General features: G+C 35.3%; 1 protein-coding gene across 1 annotated transcript in view; it reads right to left on the bottom strand.

Moving 5' to 3' along the window:
- The window catches only part of IQUB (IQ motif and ubiquitin domain containing), a 109,420-nt gene extending 87,757 nt beyond the window's left edge, over positions 1 to 21,663 (bottom strand). Inside the window, 2 exon segments of the mRNA XM_074193806.1 lie at positions 2,817 to 3,172; positions 21,467 to 21,663. Of these exon segments, the coding sequence (XP_074049907.1) occupies positions 2,817 to 3,168 (352 nt within the window). The 5' untranslated portion in view covers positions 3,169 to 3,172; positions 21,467 to 21,663.
- Between the last annotated feature and the right edge of the window lie 507 nt (positions 21,664 to 22,170).

The following is a 22,170-nucleotide window of genomic DNA, read 5'->3' as shown; positions in this document are numbered from 1 at the left end:
CAAACAACAAAATATAAAAAGAATTAATAATTTCATCCAAGACAATGACATTAAGAAGACAGCATACCAAAACTTTTGGGAAACAGTCAAAGCAGTTTGGGGAAATTTTATATTTCTAAACATTTACATGAATGAAATAGAGAAAAAGGAGATCAATGAATTGGTCATGTAACTAAAAAATGTTAGAGAAATAGAGGCAGTTAGATGGCATAGTGGCCCTGGAATCAGGAGGACCTGAGTTCAAATCTGGCCTCAGACACTAAATAAATGCCTAGCTGTGTGACCTTGGACAAGTCACTTAACCCCATTGTCTTAAATAAATTTTTAAAAAAATTTTAAAAAGCTAAAGAAAAAAATTTTTTAAACCTCCAATTAAATGCCAAATTAGAAATTCCAAAAATTATAGGAGAAATTAATAAAATCAGAAAGTAAGAAAACAATTGACCTAATAAATTTTATTTTTTTTCTTTTTCCTGAAATATGGCTAATATGGAAATATGTTTTGCATGTACAACTGAAATAATTTGCTTGCCATCTCAGGGACTGGGGAAGAGCAGAAGAGAAGGAGAGAATTAAGAACAAAAGAATTTAAAAAGAAAAGAATGTTTTAAATAAATATTTATAATAAAATTTTTAAAAGATTATTGAAAGCAAAAAACCTTAGAGGATTATAAATTCATAAAAGGTTTAGAGCTGGAAGGAACCCCAGAGGTTGTCTAGCAGGACCCCTTTATTTTATAGATACAATTACTTCCTTTTAAAAATTTTATCTATTTTCAGTTAACAAGAATTTATTTTCTTGGGGTTTTTTGTTTTTATTTTTGTTTTTTTAGGTTTTTGCAAGGCAAATGGGGTTAAGTGGCTTGCCCAAGGCCACACAGCTAGATAATTATTAAGTTTCTGAGACTGGATTTGAACCCAGGTACTCCTGACTCCAGGGCCGGTGCTCTATCCACTGCACCACCTAGCCACCCCTTAGAATTTATTTTCTCTCCCTCCAATTCCCACCCTCTCATGAAAAGAAAAAGAAAATCCACGGAAAAAAATATGTATTATCAAGCAAAACAAACTCCCTCACTGGCCATATCCAAAAATGTCTCATCTCACATCTTGAGCCCAATATGCTTCATCTTTTGACCTTGGTAATTCTCATTGCATTCATTAAACAGTTGTAAATTCAAGTCAAATTTACAATAAAATTTACAATAAGTCTCCTGGAATAGACACATATTTTCAAGTCAGTCACATAAATAGCATTTATTCAGCATCTATTTGCAAAACAATGCACAAAGCCCTACAGATCCAAATAAAAACAAAAAAGTAGTCTCTACTCAATTCCAAAGGATTCATGCATGATAAAAAAAAAATACTATGTCTAGAGAAAGAACTGTTGATTTTTAAGTGCAAATTGAAGTATAGTTTTCTCACTCTATTTTTCTATATTTTTGTGATATGGCTAATGTTTAGATATGCTTTCACGTGCATAATGATATCATATTGCTTGCTAGCCTTTAATTTTTAAAGAAAAAAGGAATGATATTGAGTAGAAAGCTGTCAAATACCCTGAGCGAAAGAAAACAGTAATAGACGAACAAAATCTGGAAGATGACTATATTGATTTTTGTAAAAGTTAGATGGGGGGGGCAGCTAGGTGGTGCAGTGGATGGAGCACCGGCCCTGGAGTCAGGAGGACCTGAGTTCAAATCCGACCTCAGACACTTAATAATTACATAGCTGTGTGGCCTTGGGCAAGCCACTTAACCCCATTTGCCTTGCAAAAAAAAAAAGGACATATGATGGTAAAAGTTACAAAATTCACTTAGGTACTCATTTTTTCTCTCCCCACTCTTTACATTTCAGCATACTACTATAATTATCAACTCTTCCCCCTGGATTTAGTCATGGAATTCTACTGGCTGCATTGTTATTTTTAGATTCCTGTTAAATAACAACCCCAATTTTCTAACCTACAGGTTAGAAACCAAGGATATAGAAATATTTTCTCCATAGGCAACCTTTTTCTGAACCCTTCTGAAATCTGAAAAAGAACAATGATTTTCTAGAGCCAATCAATCATAAGGATAACTCCAGGGGAGAATATAGAAAGATGAGTTTAAAATAGTCTGACATGTTCCCCAGAATGAAAGGGAAAGTGAATTAAACAGAAAGCAATAAATCAGAAAAATGAATTCAGAAATCTTGGTGCTAAAAAAAAATTGGAGATTTTCTGGTGGGAGGATCAGGAATGGAAACAAGGTTTTTCATTAGGTATGACTAGTGAGTTCCTCCCCAAGTCTTCATAATGAAGGCTAATTTAGGATAATGCTTTTATAAAACTTCTCTCTGGGGAGCTTAAAGAGTTTTCCATGCTTTATCTAATTAATTTTTTTTGACAGATATTCTTGTGAGGCCAGTAATAGTATCATCATTTATCAGCTAATGAAACCCGTGCAACAGTAATAATTTTTTTTTTCTACAACACACTATGAAGTGGGTAAAAATCGAAGCTTCTTTGCTTCCAATGTGTGGCAAAACCCAAATGGTTTTGCTGCTTCGAGTCTAAGCTCTCTTCCCGCTACCAAGGGCTCCTGGAGAAGAGAGCCAGCGAGGCGGCCCACGTGGTCCAGGCCGGGCTCCGGGACCGGGCTCCGGGGCCGGGCTCCGGGGCCGGGCTCCGGGGCCGGGCGCGCCGAGAAGACTCCCAGGCATGGCGCCGTCCCTGCTCTATTGCTGAGGCCTGGGAAGGCCGCTGGAAGTAGAGGAGAGAACGGCGCGTGGGCTCCAGGGCGAGCCGGGCCGGGCAGCGCGAGCCCTACCTGTGACTATGATGTCCGCCGTGGGCGTCTTCAGGGCCTCCTTTATGGCCTTTATTTTGGACAAATAGGACGGGGGGAATTCAAGCGCAGAAAAGGAGCCGGCGCTGGGGGCCGACTCCCGCGCGCCGCCCGGACTCGGGGCCTCGCCCTCCGAGCTGCCCGGCCTCCCCCGCGTGCCCTCGGCAGAGTCCGGGGAGTCGGAGGAGCCGCTGGAGGGCTCCCGCGCCGCGGGCCGGCCCTGCCCCGGGGCCTCCCCCGCCGGCTCTTCTCCGTCACCCTCCTCGTCCCTCTGCCCCGCCGTCATGGAACTTGCCCTGCTTCCATATGTCACCTCCTCTCCTTGAGCTGTCATCTTCCTGAATTAAAAGGATGAAATAAATTAGACCAAAGACTGCTATCTTATTGTCTGATCCTGCTGTTTCCTCCTTTAGGATGTGATTTCTCTCTCATCACATTCAACTTAGATCGATGCAAAAGACTAACAGACTGCCTTCTGTGGGGGTGGGGGAAGCAAGAATGGGGGAAATTGTAAAACTCAAAATAAAGGAAATCTTTTTTTTAAAAAGGGTTAAATTATTACACAATTTTAAGAGTTTCTAAATGGAATAGCATTATAATAATTGATTTTTTTCTTAAAATAACACTGGTGGGACAGCCCTGGAGTCAGGAGTACCTGAGTTCAAATCCTGCCTTAGACACTTAATAATTATCTAGTTGTGTGACCTTGGGCAAGTCACTTAATCCCATAGCCTTGCAAAAAAAACTCAAATACACCCCCCCATAAAGACAAAAAAAGTATTACTAATATTCTTTCTTTTTTAACTACTACTGACACCTGGGGCAGCTAGCATAGAGCACTGGCCCTGGAGTTAGGAGGACCTGAGTCCAAATCCAGCCTCAGATACTTAATAATTAACCTAGCTGTGTGACTTGGGTAACTCACTTGACCCCACGGCCTTGCAAAAAAAAAAAAACCAACAACAAACACTCCCCCCAATAAAGACCAAAAAAAGTATTACTAATAGTCTTTCTTTTTTAAACATTACTGACATCTGGGGCAGCTAGGTGGAGCAATAGAGCACTGATCTTGGAGTTAGAAGGACCCAAGTTCAAATTCAACCTCAGATACTTAATAATTACTTAGCTGTGTGACCTTGGACAAATCACTTAACCCATTGCCTTGCAAAAAAATAGCAAAAAAGGTATTACTGACACCTTCTTCCCATGTTCCTTCCTCAAAACCCTATCTAATAAGAAAGAAAAGACAGTCCAACAAAATAAAACATGAAGCACATCTGAACACCATCTCTGTCCTCCTCTGCATTCAGCAGAGTTCTTCAGTCTTTGTGGGCCCTTGTCCCTTACATCACTTATAGTCATCTCCTGGTGCTACTTAGCTCCCCACCCCCAATTTCAGTTGCTAGTGTCCTGCTTCTCAAAACCTGTCATTAATTTTGCATCTATTCTTTTTGTATTTCTATCTGAACATGTTGCATCATCTGCTAGCATTCAAATGTCCTGAGAACAAGGACTATTTTAGCTATACATACATATATATATATATATATATATATATATATATATATATATATATATATATATATTATGCCCATTACTTAACATCATAACATTACATAGTAAATGCTTATTGAGAGTTGAGGGTCATATTGCCAGGAAAATGACAGAGTAGTCAATTTTTCCAGAGAAGGAGGAAAATTATCCAGTAAAGAGTAGAACTTCAGGCAGCACCAAGACAAAGCTAGGTTGCTCCTGGAGCTTTTGCCAAAACAACTTTAAACGAAGACTCAAAAAACAGATCTTAAAGTGACAGAACCCAGCCAATCTGGAAAGAAACTTGCGAAGAAAGTTTCTAAAATATCCACACTTTTAACTTAGATATTCAACCACTAGATCTATACTCCAAGGTAGTATGACAAAAAGAAAAATCTCATACCCACCAAAATATTTTCTAGTACCATTTTTTGAAATAGCAAAGAACTGGAACAAAGAAGATGCTCATTGATTAGGGAATGGATAAACAATTTGTGGTACATGAATATAATGGAATATTACTGTGAAACTACTAGGACATAACAGAGAAGCATAAAAGAGAAAGCATAAACAGAGAAAGACATAAAAGATCTAATGGAGAATAAAATAAGAACAAAGAAACCAAGGTATTGGAATGAACAACTGAAAAATAAAATCAATTCATAGATCTAAAGTTATGAAGAATAAACATAATCCTAAAGAAGAAAAATGAGAAGATACCCCCAACCCTACTCTTGCAACAATGGGAAATCTAAAGATATGGGTCATTGATTATACTCTCAGACCTGTTTCATGAAATGATTGGTTTTGCTGATTTTTTCTTTCTTTTTCTTCAAAAATATTTGTTATATTTACATAGTCTGCACTGGTCAATAATTGATCAGGTTCTTTATGGATAACTTTTTAATTTTGGTAACATAATATGATTCAGAATTGCCATTATAAACACTACCCTTTATATAAACAAACAGGCATGATCTAACCCCTTATTTGAAGGTTCTTCCTTGACCTACTGTTGGGTGGGTTCCTGTGGATGTTATTATTTTGATAATGACATTCTTTATGATCATTGGGAAACTTTTTTAAATGCATTATGTTAAATCTTGACTTGCAGAAACAAGTTAGATCTCACTGAAAACAATAAAAATATTTGTTAAATGATTTGTTTCTCTGAGAGTTGAGAGGGATAATGTGAAAAATTCCAGTGATGTAAAAACAAGAGATGTCAATATATATTTTATACTTTAAAAAAAAGAGAGAGAGAGAGGGAAAGTCATGAAATTATAATGACTAAGCTAGGTCTCAAAGAAGAGTGTTGGGAAGATACTTCCTTCTCTGAAGAGGTGGGGAACTATAGATGTAGAATATAAGAGATGAAAGATTCTTTCAATGTATTAGTTCATTTTAGTGAATTTTCCCCCTTTTTTTTTTAAAAATTCTGTGTTGTAAGAATTGTTTCCTAGGGGGCAGAGGGAAATGATGCTTTGGTAAATGTTAGTAATATAAAACCATGAATATTGATGAGATTTACTTACTGAAAAAAATATAAAATACAGCAGAAGGAATTGGAAAGCAAATCCAACAATATTTTGAGCAGGATCTACTATGCCTCAAGAGAATTCAAAAACAGAGTCTACCAGAGGGGAAGAACACCAGTAGGGGAACCCTTCTACTTTCCTTCTCTTTACCCTTGACCCAAGCAGGAAAAAGCAATACTGCTGTTTACAAAGCTTGAATGATTTGGGAGAGAAGTCTACTGAGTCTTTTTATCTACTCTATAACTAAGCCCACTAAACTCTTGAGCACTGTCTTGTTACTGCATCCAGGGCCTTGGCCCTTTACTCAATCTAACTATTTCAGGGAAAAAGATAATTGAAAGCAGGGGAAAAAAAATTAGAGTAAAATTATAATAAATGAGTACCCATTCCATAGAGAAAGAATAAGATACTACCTAAAGAACATTCTTCATGAGAGAATTATTGTCTACAATAAGAGAAAAAATATTCTTATAAGTTGAGTTTAGGGGAAATTCAAACATTATGAATCCACTTTCATAGAGAAAATGTTGGATCTCAGTCCAGGAAATGGGATATATGAGGGAAATTAAGATCACTGTCTCAAAGAAAATTTACACCCACCTGCAAAGAATCATATTGTAGCAGGTAGCATATATGGGTCCACAAGTGTGGTTCAGATCCAGAGAAGTAGGGGGAAACTGGACCATAGATATGATAAAATGACCCCAAGAATAAAGCCTGTAGGACTGTGCATGTAACTTAAGACAAAGAGTGACTCCCTTCATACCATTCTGCCTTTATTCATCAATGATTCCTTTGTTAATTAATATTTCTAAGAGAAAGTGAAAAAATAGGAAAAGATCTACAAAGATAATAACACAGAAATACAAAAGAAAAGAAACAATTAGAAAATAAAATAAAAATATAATTCAGTGAAGATATAATGAAGAAAATGGAACAAATGAAAATTCCTTGGAAAAGGGAACAGGAAAAATATATATGATGTAAATATATAGTGATGGATGATATAGTTTTATAGATTAGATGGAAACATAGAAGCTACTTAAAGTGAGAGGTAGGATGGAAGAAAAGGAAAGATTTTAAACCATATGTTTTAACAATTTGGGCAAGGAAAAAGATATCTCAAACCAGATATGGAGACACAGTAATTAACAATTTATAAACTCAAAAAACTTGGGATAGGATAGCCAGTAAGTCAATCAACATTTACTAAGCCCTTTGTATGTGGCAGTGCTCCTATGCTCACTACTGCAGACAGGTAAAGAGAAAAGGAGAAAAAGCACTGATAACAGGGGAAAGATGAAGATTAAAATCAATGTAAAAGAAATAAATGAAGGCACAAGTCTGTGAATAGATTATGCAAATTAATAAAATGAAGAATTAGCAGGATAACGTAAGTCCAAAATCTGCTATATACTAGAATCACATCTCAAAAACAGAACTATAAAATGAAAATGAGAGATTAGAACAAAATTTACTATGGATAAGGGCATTGTGTTTGATTTTTAAAAAATATATATATATTCTATTTCTGGGGCAGCTAGGTGGCTCAGTGGATAGAGCACCGGCCCTGGAGTCAGGAGTACCTGAGTTCAAATCCAGCCTCAGACACTTAATAATTACCTAGCTGTGTGGCCTTGGGCAAGCCACTTAACCCCATTGCCTTGAAAAAAGAAAAAAAAAAGATAAGACTATTTGCAGTCCCAGTGAGTGTGTCAGGTGGGGTATCTAGGTGACAGAACGGGCAGGTCTGGTTGAGCCTTGAGGGTTGAGAAGAATGGGAGGCCTAGCACAAGGGGTGAGAAAAGCTCTTACAAGAGTGTCCCTGATGAGGGTCTTGGCACCAAGACATCCAGGGCAAGAAACAGGAGGGAATTGGCTAATGCTTTGTTGAGCTGGTAGAGGCACAGATCCCATAAGGATTCGGACTGGTGGGGCAGTTCCGTGATCTGTGCTTTACCAGCAAGAAACAAAGAGGGAAATAAATTTGCTCTTTGCCTTTGAGTGGAAATAGGGGCTGAGAAAGCCCCAAAGTTAGGTGATTAAAAACCCCCTTTCCACAAAAAATCCCTTTGATCACCCCTTAGGGAACAGATGAAAATCAGGTGAGCTAAATTTTAAGCTCTTATATAAACAAGACTCAAAAATACCCTGTCACACATAGAATCCCTTGCTTGCTTTGTTTCCCGCTTCATCCCTATGACTCTGCTGCCAGACTCCCCTCCCCTTCCCCTACTTTCCTCCACAGCTTGCCTCTGCTCCTATCTCATCCCCTGAAAGAAGAGTAGAGAGGAACTGAGAAAAAGGACTCATTAATAGCAGAGAGAGGGAATTGTTTCATGAAGACTTGGTGAAACAAGTGTTACCAAATGAAATATCAATAGTGCAAGGAAAGGGACACAAAAGGTAATTCTTTGAAGCTAAAGGAAACAGATAAAGCTACAAAACGCATGTCAGGATTCTTCAGGTCCCTTAAAGTGAAGTTGTGCCAACATTCTCCAAACAAGAAAAGAGGAATCTAACAACAATAGGAGCCATAGAAACAGAAAAGGAGATGGTGGGTATTATGGATGGGAGAGATATGTTAAATAAACAAATCATGAGAGAAATGCTATTTTACATGAAGAAAGCTTTGAGGAAGCAAATTCAAGGACAAGAGTCAGGTCTTTGTTCATTCCAAAGTACATATGTTGATTATGTAGAAATGTCAAAAATAGGGAGACTGAAGCATGTGCTGGTAATCATTGACCATTTAACAGGATAAGTCGAAGTTTATGGCAACACTAGCTTCAGGAGTTTGTGAAAAATATAGATTCTGATAATGTTAGTCATTTAATTTCCAAAGTATTACAGAAAATATTGGAATAACTGTGAACCTAAGAACCGGAGAGCCCCCAGAAAAGATTTAAGATTGTCCCCTTCTAAGAGAAGTTATTTGGTATGCTCTATCTGAGGGGGGGGACAGGGAGTATTGCAATTAGGCTGGAATTTTTGATTGTTTGTTTACTTCTTGAAAAGTTATACCAATTCAAATCAAAGAATGATGGGGTGGCTAGATGGCGCAATGGATAGAGCACCAGCCCTGGAGTCAGGAGTACCCGAGTTCAAATCTGGCCTCAGACACTTAATAGTTACCTAACTGTGTGGCCTTGGGCAAGCCACTTAACCCCATTTGCCTTGCAAAAACTAAAAAACAAAAAACAAAAAAACAAGCAATATAGTTTATATAGCTGTAAAAGTAAGGTTTTAAATAAGTCATTGGATCTGTTTAAGAACAGTATATACTTAAATCAAAAAAGAAAAAAGAAAAAATAGTGAATATGGTCTGAAATATGGTTAAATGCCATATTAAGGAAAGATGCAAGTTGTGCAGTCTGAGTAATGAGTTTGAAAAACCTTGAAGAGAATAATAAAAGGGGTTGCAAGGGAAAAATGAAAAGGTAAATTTATGGAAGTTAAAGTATGTATAAGTGGGTTTAACTTTGTATAAGTAAAAAGACTGATTTTAGAATCTTTGAAAATTGATTTAAAAATCAATATAAGTCACTTGTACAAAAATATTTGTAGCTGCCCTTTTCATGGTGGCAAAGAATTGGAAATTAAGTGAATGTCCTTCAATTGAGGAATGGCTTAACAAACTGTGGTATATTTATGTCATGGAACACTATTGTTCTATTAGAAACCAGGAGGGATGGGAATTCAAGGAAGCCTGGAAGGATTTGCATGAACTGATGCTGAGCAAGATGAGTAGTACCAGAAAAACATTATATACCTTAACAGCAACATGGAGGAGATGATCAACCTTAATGGACTTGCTCATTCCATCAGTGCAACAATCAGGGACAATTTTGGGTTATCTGCAATGGAGAATACCATCTGTATCCAGAGAAAGAATTGTGGAGTTTGAACAAAGACCAAAGACTATTTATTACCTTTAATTTGGAAAAAAAAAAACATTATCTTATTATGCAATATTGTTATCTCTTATACTTTATTTTTCTTCCTTAAGGATATGATTTCTCATCACATTCAACTGAGATCAATGTATACCATAGAAACAATGTAAAGGCTAACAGAATGCCTTCTGGGGCGGGGGGAAGCAAGATTAGGGGAAAAAATGTAAAACTCAAAATAAATAAAATCTTTCTTTTAAAAAAAATCAATGTAAGAAGAGAAAGAGTACTGAGAGCTATAAATCTTCTGGTTTTACATAATCCAGCTTGTAATAAATTGAGATATGTTCTTCAATGAGATTGGCATAATTTGAAAATGGCAATAGACTGCCACATTGGCAATTTCTGGCTGTGAATTGACTGCAAAGTGATGAACCCCTTAATATGAAATGTTTGACATGAAGGTAATTGATATATAAATGTTAATTTATTATTATTATTATTTATTATTGCTTCTTCAATTATATAACTCTAATGGACTGATGTTCTTCTATATAAAGTAATAAGAATGCAACTGAATTAAGGGGTCTGTAAAAATGTACAAAGTAGCTTATTTAATATCTGTTATTTGAAAAATGAAAATATATAGTTGAGATCCTATGGAAATGTAACACTGATTGGCATAGGTAAAAGTTTACATTAGGGTTTTGAAATGATCATGTGTGTAAGATTAAATTCTTGGAGAATCTCATTTTCTTTTTAAAAACAGGAGTGTATCTGGGATAAGAGGTAAATAAGCATATACAACAAAAATATAAAAGATATCATGTTATAAGGTTAACCTTAATCAAGATAACATGTTGTTTTGTTTCTGTTTTAAAAGAATAAGATGTCAACACATAAATATTATATTTTATGTAGGTTAATAATTAAATGTACAATTTCTAAAGAAGTCAAGACTGTGGATTTCTTCCCCTATGTTAATTACAAACTCAGAAGGATAGTGGATAGGAAATTGGAAAGCAAATCCTGACTGCAAGATACCCTTCTAATAATATTTAATAAGTATGAGGAGCTCTGAAGAATGGTTGAGAAATTAAAAATTATATAACCCTTAGTTGTGGTTGTTTGCTTTGAAATAAAAGCACCTGAGTTATATGAGAATGATAGAAATAATGATAATAATTTGAGATTTTTCTGTGACAATCTCTAGCTATTTGTTATGTAAGAATTCTGAAGATGATGAGAAATCACCTAGCCAAAGGAAGTGTTTATTTATTGTATAATAGGGCAACCTAGAAGGAGGAGTCTCTAGTCAAGAGGCATCTGTCATACCATCTTTATGCAGGAATAGAGCAGATATGATTTCAGACAAAGGGATGTGGGCCTGGAGATCAGAAGTTAGTGCCACCAGAGGGGCAGACCTTCTAGTTGAGCTATGGAACATACTTGTGAAGGGGGTTTTGTATGTTAGGAAATACTCCACATGCTGGGGGGACTTGACTACTTTTCACATGGGTTTGGAAGATAATCCTATTTAGAATATTCTAGTATTGTATAAGTATAAGGAGTTCTGAAGAATGGTTGGGAAATTAAAAATTATGTAACCCTTAGGTAACTTACTGATGAGTAAGATGTTTAAAAGTCTTTATCAATTATGTATAAGAGTGACCCAGGAGGGATGCTCAGAGTAGATCCGAGTGTCGGGGAGGGGGCTCATTGACTGGGACCCTCCATCCAGATTATAATTGGTATTCAGCTCTTGTGAACTGGATTCACTTGGAGGTCTAATTAGATGGAGTTATGTATGAGACAGTTAAATTAGTTTCTGTTCTGTGTGCCTGATACCAGTATGATCAGCAAAGGACGTGCTGTTGGGTCAATGCTCTTTTGAAGTCAAGAAGCCTAGTGGAAGTTTGAAGACTGCAGGTGACAGGTACACTGGGATTAAAAGTTGAAAGAGAGGCTTTTTAGTGCAGTCTGAGGTTGGACCCTTTCTGACTTGGTTTCCCAAATGAGACATTCGAATAATGTCTCACCAGGTAGATTTAAAATTTGGCTTAAGGCATTTGACTTCCCACATGACTTCTGCCTAGAAACTGACATTCAAAATTATATCTATAAAGAAATCTTCCTTTTAAGCCTTGGATCTTTATAGTAAACTGCTATAAGGAAATCTGATATAGAAATTTAGGTCAATTGGAGTTTAATAGCCAGGTAGGATAGTGTGTGGTTTTCATATCTGTTGTTAGCTATATGTTCTGAGAAGAATTAAGATCCCTTAATTTTTATGTTGAAGGGGATATTTAGGTAAGAAGAATATAAGTTTTTGTACTCTCAAGATATAATTCTATGCATTAGCAGTTTCGAATTCTACTTTAAGGAAAGGAATGCAAATAAGTTGAGTATATCAGGAGAAGAATAACCTATAGTATATTTAGAAACATTTTGCAAAGAAAAATTCATTTTAGTTAGGGATGACTGAATTATTATTTTAATAGGAGCAAAAGGTTAAGACTGTTTTTAGGTCACTTTCTGGAAATCCTTTGTACTAAGATGATCATCTAATGTATATGTGACAAGCTCAAATTAATCTGGCATTTTCAGCAAATACACTTGTGTAAATTATGGAAATTTATTTTCTTAGAGTGGAGTATATATATATTATATATATATATATATTATATATATATATATACAATATATATAAACATGACAGTGAGTAAGTCAAAATGTAAATTGTATTACTTCTAGAATTTTATTGTCTAATGATGAAAATGAGTTTTTGTCTGATAAAATGCTGTGTTAAGAAGTTCCTTTACCAGAAGAAATTATCTCAACAAGTCACATGAACTGAAGAGGACTTTTCTGAAACAGACTCTAAATATATTGGATGTCTTCAGGGGAAAGGAGAAAGCCTAGGCCAGTCCATCTTCTATACCTTTCAACTGTGTATTCAAGTTGTTTGGTCAGGGGGATCTGCCCCTTTGATATCTGTAACTTTCCCCATGACTCTATAAGTGTGCCCCCTCCTTGCAGATAAATCCTATGCTTGTTGCCTGCCCATTGCTGAGAAGTAGAAGAAGGAGAGGTGTGACTGTCAAACTCCATTTCTATTCCCACGGACAGTGATAGAGATCATCACCAAACAGGAGATGAAGGTTTTGAAAGGAAGTGATGAGGATTGTGATGTAAGGAAGAAATCACTAATAAGGGTGGAAACTCAATTTCTATTGAAAATAAAAGACTAGAGAAATTATAAGCAATAAAAAGTTAAGTTTCCACACCTGTACATCTAATCATGAGACAGACAAAGTAAGGATGATGTAAGAGTTAACTTTTCATAACTACTTGGAGAAACATTTAATTAGGACCAGACAAGGTCAAATAAAGAAGTTTGCATATTAGAAAAATGAACAGAGAGAGCAAGAAGGGGATGGGGATAAAGGGCGAACTGTTCCTAACTTAACAATGACTTAAGACAGAACTGTGCCTGCTTAATAATGCTTATACATATTACTTTGCACACCTCTTCCTTTACATAAGATGGAATGCATGAAGAAGAGAAAGGAATATATTAAAGAAGGATATATCAAGAATGGTGTGAGGGTGGCTAGGTGGCACAGTGGATAAAGCACTGGCCCCAGAGTCAGGCGTACCTGGGTTCAAATCCGGTCTCAGACACTTAATAATTACTTAGCTGTGTGGCCTTGGGCAAGCCACTTAACCCCATTTGCCTTGCAAAAACCTAAAAAAAAAAATGTTGTGAGGAAAACTTCAAAGAGGATGAAAGAATGGGGGGGTTGTGAGAGATGACCTTCAGTGAAGTTTCCTCAAGAATAGGCTCCTATGCACGATTGTGAGAGATGACCTTCAATGAAGCTTTCTCATGCCTCATAAATATACCATTATCTTTATTTTTCTTTTTACTCTGTAGGGCCCATCTCGTTTCACCAGTTATCTATGATGCTCAGAAATGAGGTAATTTCAAGAATTGTCCTAGCTTTCTTTCTTATTGGATGTCTCCAAAATTGGTCAGAGGAAATACATAATGAGGTTTTTGTAAGACATCATTTTTAATAGAGATAGATTAGCTATGAATAATTATGGTAATAGGGAGTTGAAAACTAAAACTTTCTAATAGGATAGAAATTAGTTATAAATAATTAGGATAATGAAGATTGAATTTGCTTTGTACCAGTTGGGCAGTATTAGTAAAAAAAAAAAAAAAAAAAAAAAAAAAAAGATTGTGTGCTTGTCTTACCAGTCAATTTGAACAGACAGAATTTAAAAGTAGGATTAGTTTTGGAATAAAAGAAGCCTGTGAACTTCTATTTTTGGACACTCCCTAGCTGATGCTGCTTGAGTAATGGGGGCTGTGTCCCCTTCTCATGAGAAGAAATAAAAAACCTTTTCTGCTCTCCAAATGAGACAACCAAACTCTTGATTTCAATGGTCATCATTCCATACTCATATCTTCTTGTGGGGCGGGGGCTTTCTTTTAATTGTTGATTTCCTTTCAGCACATGCCTAGCAGTAGGATTCCTGGGACTGAGGTTATAGATACTTGAGTCACTTTCTTAGCATATTTCTAAACTGCTTTTAGAACAACAGGACCAATTCAAAGTTCTACTAACAATGCACAAGTATCTTTGTCTTTATGCAGCTCTTCCAACACTAATTCTATCTACTGCCAGCTTTGCCACTTTTCTGGGTGAGAAGCAAAGTCTTAAAATCAGTTTGATTTTACATTTCTCTAATTATTAGTGATTAGAACTAATATTTCATTTAGTTATGATCCCTGATAAATCTTTAAAGAATTGCTTGGTCATTTTCATTCACTATCTACTTTAGAATGATTCAGAGATAAATAAATAGATACACAGATACAGAAATATATATATATATATGTATATATATATGTATATATATATATATATGAATATGCATTTATATGGAGTTCCAAAAGTCTTAGTGAAGTTTAAAGCTTTAACAACTTAGATTATAAACCCTTATCAGAGATATTTTAAACAATGGGGTTTTTTTGCACTTGATCATTTTCTTTAATATTATACTTACATTCCTTTTGTTCAAGCAAAAATCTTTCAATTCAATTTAAATGATAATTATCTAATTTTTTTTGTTTTCACCTCTCTCTTGATTAAGAATCCTTCCTTCTATTTCCACCTACCCATAACTGTAAAAGATAATTGATCTAATTCTCCTTTAATATTTTCATATTGTTGCCTTTAATAGTTAATATTGTATATTCAAAATTTATTATGGCAAATGGTGTAAAACACTGGTTGAACATTTATTACTGCCAAATTACTTTCTAGTTTCCCTAGCAATTCTGATCAAATAGATCATTTATGTTCTTTGTTTTCTAGAACACAATATATTACTTAGTTAAATTTCTATCTAATAAGTTCCATGATCTATTTTTATTTTTTATTTTTACAAGGCAATAGTGTTTAGTGACTTACCCAAGGTCACACAGCTAAGTAATTATTAAGTGTGTGAGGCCAGATTTGAATTCAAATCCTCCTGATTCCAGAGCTGGTGCTCTATCCACTGCACCATCCAGTTGTCTCTTTCTTTTCTTTTTTTAACTAATTAAAAAATAATTGGTTAAAATAGTTTTGATGATTACACCTGGTGATTTTTTTTTAAAAAGAAGTTTTAATCATGGTATTAACAAAAGGAAAATTAAAAGTACCAAGAGAGATAAAAAGGGAAACTAATAATGCTTAAAGAAACAAAGGCAAAGAACTAACATCAATATTAACATATATTCATCAAATGGTATTGAAACTAAATTCAAAAAGGAAAATAGAAATAATAAACTCACTTACAAAATATGTATATATGTATATGTATGCATATGTGCATGTGTATATGTATGTGTATGCGTATACGTATATGTATATGTATGTATATGTATATGTATATGTATATGTATATGTATATGTATATGTATATGTATATGTATATGTATATGTATGGGTATGGGTATGTGTATGTGCATGTGTATGTGTATATGTAGTGCCACAATTGTAGGACCATTTAATGTTACTTGGAACAAGACAAATCTAAAAGAAAAATAAATAAAAAGGAAAATATAAAACTAAATGAAGATGTTAGAGCTGAAAATTTTGTGACAGTTTCTTAATGTTTATCTAATTTCTCAGCATCAAATGATATCTTTACAAAAAGGGAACTCTGTCAAGACAAAAAAAAATTACATATAATTTTTTAAAGTAGAAATATTAAACGAACATTTTACAGACTATAATGGAATAAAAATAGCATAATCAGAAAATAAAAACAAAAGATAAAGACCCAGAGACTTAATAATAAGTCAAATAATAAACCACAGAAACAATGTATGTTTATATAAAAGACAATAATAACGAAAACACAATATACCAAAATGTCTAAAAACCAGTTAAAGTGATCCTCAGAAGAAAAACATTATTTCTGAAATTAAAGTAAATTTAAAAATACAAAAATAATAAACACTTAAGGTAACAGGATATAAAATATAAATGTCATACCATCCAAGCTCAGAAAATAAAAGAACTAGAAATAAAAATGCTACCGAAGGGAGAAAAATATTAGTCCAGGTAGATTCAAAAAGAATTCTACTAAACATTTAAATAAAAATTAATTTCTTTTTATACTATATAATATTATGTCAATTTCTAAACTACACAATCAAATTGTTTTGATGAGACAAAATATAGTCTAAATAGGCAAACCAGTGATAGATAAAGCAAAGAAATAAAACAGTAAGAATAATATTGTTCATCAACACTGGTATAAAAATTAAAATAAAATATTAGCAAAAAGCCTATAGCAACAAATCTAATCAATTATTCATTATCACAAAGCTGAATTTAGACCAGGAATGCAAGTGTGATTCAATAAAAGAAAAATCAATTAAAATAAATTATTTTTAGTCACCCAAACCATGTGATTATTACTTCCACAGATGCAAAAACAACTTTGATAAAGCATAACACTGATTTAAGCTTTAGGAAAAAAAACTTACAGATCATATATTATAACATAAAAATCTATCTAAAACCAAAGGCTAGAATACCATACAATGAGCAAGTGCCAGAACTTTTCCCAATAAGTACAGAAGTAAAATAAGATTGCTTCTTCTTCCCACTGCCTTTGACATAATTCTAGAAATGCTAGTTCTAGGAATAAGATAAGAAAAAAGGCTATAAACACTTAAGAGAGAGAGTGAATGAGTTATTATTTTTTAAGTACAATTATGGCCTCAGACTTACTAGTTATATGACTGCTATGTGATTAGCATGTCATTTAACCTCTCTTTGTCTTAATCTAATGGATAGGAAAATGGCAAACTACTAAAATATCTTTGGGAAGAAAATCTCATAGACAGAATGGTCCATGAAGTCAGAAAGAATCAGATAGGACTAAACAGCTGAACGATGAAAATAACATGATGTGTTATCTAGACAGTCAGAAGAGAAACTAGTTTAGACAATTTAGAATTTCAACAAATTAATAGTATACAAATTAAATTCATAAAAGTCACCAACATTTCTGTGCACTCATATGAATTTGTGGTTCCATAATAGAGGAGCTCCCTCTGGTAAAAAGATCACAACTATCTATATTTGCAATGAGATCACAACTTATCTATACTCATATGCACCCTCATCCATGTTTTCCCCAAAAGTTTGCCATGAGCTGGTCATCTAGCATGCTAGAAGGCTTTCTTCCCCTTCTCTCAAAACTATAAAGGAACCAGTAGAACACTTTGGTTGTCCTCATTATCCCTCACTCTTGCCACAAGACCAGCACATATACAATTCTTCGATAAATCACAGCTTGCTCACATCTACCGTGTATCTCTCCACTGCCCTGTTTGATACACGTGTACAGTTCTTCAAGAAAGGAGTATTTCATGGCTCATTGTCATGCAACAATAGCAGTAAAATATTAATATTAAAAAGATGAGACTGCTTTTCTGAGACTCTTGGAGTTAGTAAAAATGTTCCGTAATTTTCAAAAGATCAGTGGAATCCATTTGCCTCCTTTTCAACTCTTGCCTAGGTCACTATTCATTTGCACTGCCTGTCTCAGTTATACAAACTGCTGAACAAGCTCTACTGTGTGTCCAACTACAAGGATTTTGAAATCTGATCAATAACATTTTTCCATATTAAATTGGATGTTCTCAGAGCCCATAATAAACAGGCTAAAGCTTAAAGAAATATTTTTGGAGCACAAAGATGTCACTTCACCACTTCCCACCCATCTCCTCACCTTATTTCAAACCATCTCTATGCCTTTTGGAAATTTGGACTTCATATTTGGGTTCTTCCCTATTCTAATAGGTGAGTGAATGCCTCATCTTGCCAGGGTCAGACTTCCATGGCAGTTCTCAGTTAACCCCTTAATATTCCTCTTCTTTCCTAATACCCCTTTTATATGTTGTCTTTCTCTATTAGAATGTAAGCTCTTTAAGGTCAAGAGCTGTTTTGTTTCAATCTGGATCACTAGCACTTAGCACAGGAACAGGGAAGGGAATAAGCATTTATTAACAATTTTCAATGTAGAAACATTTGCTAAGCACTTTTACAAACATTATATTATTTGATCCTCAAAACAGTCTTGCAAAGGAGTGCTGTCCAAATAACTTAAGAAATAGTTAAGTTCTAGGAGTAGAATGAAAAGTCTTTCAAAGTTGAGCAGCATCCATATGAACCTAATCACATAATATGTCATTAAAGACACATTAATCCAATGACTGAGACATGCAGATTTGCTGAGAAACAGAATGGTTAATGATAATCATCACTATCACTAGAAAATACAGAAAGGTTATTCTTAAGACACTGATCAATAGATGAATGTGCTGAAGTTGTAGAAACTGTTCATTCTATCACGGCAACAATGTAGAACATATACAAATACAGGATCAAGTGGTCAGAATAATTCCCCAGAAATTTACTATTCTTCACCAACTACCATACAAGTCCAGGTACTACAAATACACCCCAGGCTATTTTTGAGAAATCAGTAAATCCACTCTTGGAAACAAAGTGCTATCCCTGATAAAACCATGGGCCATAATCACTTTAAAGGGTGTAGGCCAGATTGGGGAAAAAAATATTTTGAGTAAATATAAACAGCAAAAAGAAGCTCCAACTATTCCATGGGAAAACTTGCACATTAACCCTGGGCTATTGTGCCTTTTTTGTTCTGTTTCAATACAATTAACCCTAATAAAACTAACTAATAAACAAGCTAGTATGAGCCCTCTTTCTTAGGTATCTCAGTATTCTCTCAGAGAGTATGCCATCCTCCAATTAGCATAATTAGAACAGGATGGTCTGATCCCTTACAATCACCCAAGCATAACATTAATCTATAAAAATTCAAGAAAATGCTTTCAATGTCAAAAAAATTAATTATCTCCAATCAGAATAAGAATTAAATGCTTTCAAGGGATAAAGCACCGGCCTTGGAGTCAGGAGTACCTGGGTTCAAATCTGGTCTCAGACACTTAATAATTACCTAGCTGTGTGGCCTTGGGCAAGCCACTTAACCCCATTGCCTTGCAAAAACCTTAAAAAAAAAGAAAAAAGCTTTCAAGGTATAAAAATCTTACAGAGGAAATCAAAACTAGGTGGGAACAAGCTATAGATCAGCTTTAATTCCATCTTTCTATTAGAGATAGTCTTAAAAATCTTTAAGTAAACTTGCAGAAAGTAAACTTATGAGCCATTCACCCCCTCAAAAACAAGCTTTTATCAAATTGCCTGACACATAGTAAGCACTATGTAAATTTTTTCTATTGTTATCATTGTATCATTATATTATCTTACCCATCTGTACAATGTACACAGAATATTAAACATAGAAAATAATAGTAGGATAGCTACTTGTCCCAGGGCAGTTTTTATCTGAACTCTGTCCAACAAGTTAAGAATAAGATATTAATAGCAATAACTTACAATTACTTCCTTTTTTAAAAAATTTACAAAACATTTTCTTCACGAGAGCCCTGTGACGTAGGTGGTACATGTATCATGCTCATTTATGAAAAGGTAGAGGTTGAGACTCAGGTTAAAGGACATGCCCACAGTTAATACAACTAGGAAAATTCAGAGCTGGGATTCCTAATTGGACATCTCACTCAGTACAAATTTGTAGATACAAATAAAACCTGAAATCATAAAAATTCCTTATTGCAGATCATAGTACAGTTGAAAGAAATCACTTAAAGCTGTCTGCCTCAATTTCTCCATCTGTAAAATGGGAGTAAAAAAAGTGCTTCCTTCTCCTTGGTTGTTGTGAGTTACTGGTAATAAAAATTATTATTAATAATAAGCTTTGCAAGAATTGGAAATTGAGTGAATGGCCATCAATTGGGGAATGGCTTAATAAACTGTGGTATATGTATGTCATGGAACACTATTGTTCCATTAGAAACCAGGAGCATGGAAGGATTTGCATGAACTGATGCTGAGCCAGACGAGCAGAACCAGCAAACATTGTACACCCTAACAGCAACATAGGGGTGATGGTCAACCTTAATGGACTTGCTCATTCCATCAGTGCAACAACCAGAGGGCTGTCTGGGATGGAGAAGGAGAAAGAATTGTGGAGTTTGAACAAAGACCAGACTATTACCTTTAATTTTTAAAAAACCATTATCTTATTATGTATTTTTTTATCTCTTATACTTTATGTTTCTTCCTCAAGGACATGATTTCTCTCTCATCACATTCAACTTAGATCAATGCATACTATGGGAATGATGTAAAGACTATCAAACTGCCTTCTGTGGGGGTGGGGGGAGGGAAGAAAGATTAGGGGAAAGATTGTAAAATTCAAAATAAATAAATAATTTAAAAAAATAAAAAGCTTTGCAAATCTCAAAGCCCTATATAAATGCTATCCATTATCATCATTATGTTTAATCATGAATAACTCTCCACTCCTTGCAGTCATTCAACTAGCAATAATTACTTTACATCTTAATTCTGGGTTAAAGGCTCATGTTTTATTTTTTGATGACTTTCTTAATACTCCAGAAAGACAACTCAAACTCAAATTCATGCGGACTGGGCAACTTAAGATCTAAATTAATGTGATTCTGCCCTGTTTGGGGAAAAAAAGCAAGGATGGATTTGCCAGATGAATAAGCACTTGGGAGAAAACAGATTCCTGGGTGCTTTTAGGTTCGACTGATGCCCATCTGCATTAGGGAGTACGCGAGATCAATGAAATCACAGGTCCTGTCCTAACAAAAGAAACAAACAACAAAAACAAAAAAAAAAGTTTGCTCTCAGAGTCGGTCGTAACGCTTCCTAGGTGAAGCAGAGAGATCCGAGCAGCTCCACTTAAACTACCCGAGGGTAGCAATATAAACAGAGAGTTAACTACAACTCCCAGCGAGCATTGCGGCGTACAGAGGATTGCAAGGAATGACGGGATCTTGAAGAGAATCTAACCCGAGAGACTGCAATTCCCATGAGGCAGTGCAAACAAACAATTCCGGTTCACCAAAGGATGTCCAGCGTGAACTGAAGTACGCGCTCCGGTTCTCGCTCCATTCTTTGGATGGAGTGGGAATGGCTTCCTTAATGAAGAGCAAGCATAGGCGCAGCTCTCTTACCTGGCTTAGAAAATAGAGATATTCCTCGCCTACGTTTTTTTCTTCGCGAATCGTCTGAAGCGTCTAAGCCGCCTACTACTGTTTCGGGTGTCCTAGCAACCAGTCACAGCCCCGACAGGTTGACCAGCTCTCGCGAGAACGAGGATAGCCAATCGGGGAGGAACTGAAAGAAAAGTGGGTGGTGTCAGGCTTGGAGCAAAGTTGAAATTGACAGGAGAGAGGAATCTAGAGAAACATCCCAAGAGGACAAATCCATGCCTTAAGGACAGGAGGGGAATAAATCGGCTTCTGGGCCTTCGTGCAATTGCCAAATAGCAGAAGAGTCAAAAAAAAAAAAAAAAGCGTTAACCTCAAGGGAATGTTCCCTTTTTTTCAATGCTCACCGTCCCGCAGAATGCCTTTCAAGGAGTGAAAAAGCTGGGTGCAAAGTTGTGCACAGAAACAGCTCTATTGTCTGAGCTTTCACTGTTCAAGCCAAGGAGTCAAGACATTGCCAAAGGACCCGTAAGGAAAAATGCTATATCCCCTCTAGAGAGCGGATTAACAACCAGTGTAGATTGAAGCATATTTTTTTTCACTTAATATTCAGAGATACTAAGTTCCTAGTCCTTAGCATGTAAATGCCTGAAGAATAGCCCATATGACATGTTATGGCATTATACAATAGTCCAAATCAATTCATGCACCACCTTTCTTAAACTTAC

The sequence above is a fragment of the Macrotis lagotis genome, chromosome 7, assembly GCF_037893015.1.
Source record: "Macrotis lagotis isolate mMagLag1 chromosome 7, bilby.v1.9.chrom.fasta, whole genome shotgun sequence".
Lineage (NCBI taxonomy): Eukaryota > Metazoa > Chordata > Mammalia > Peramelemorphia > Peramelidae > Macrotis > Macrotis lagotis.
This window is presented reverse-complemented; position numbering and strand designations above follow the sequence as displayed.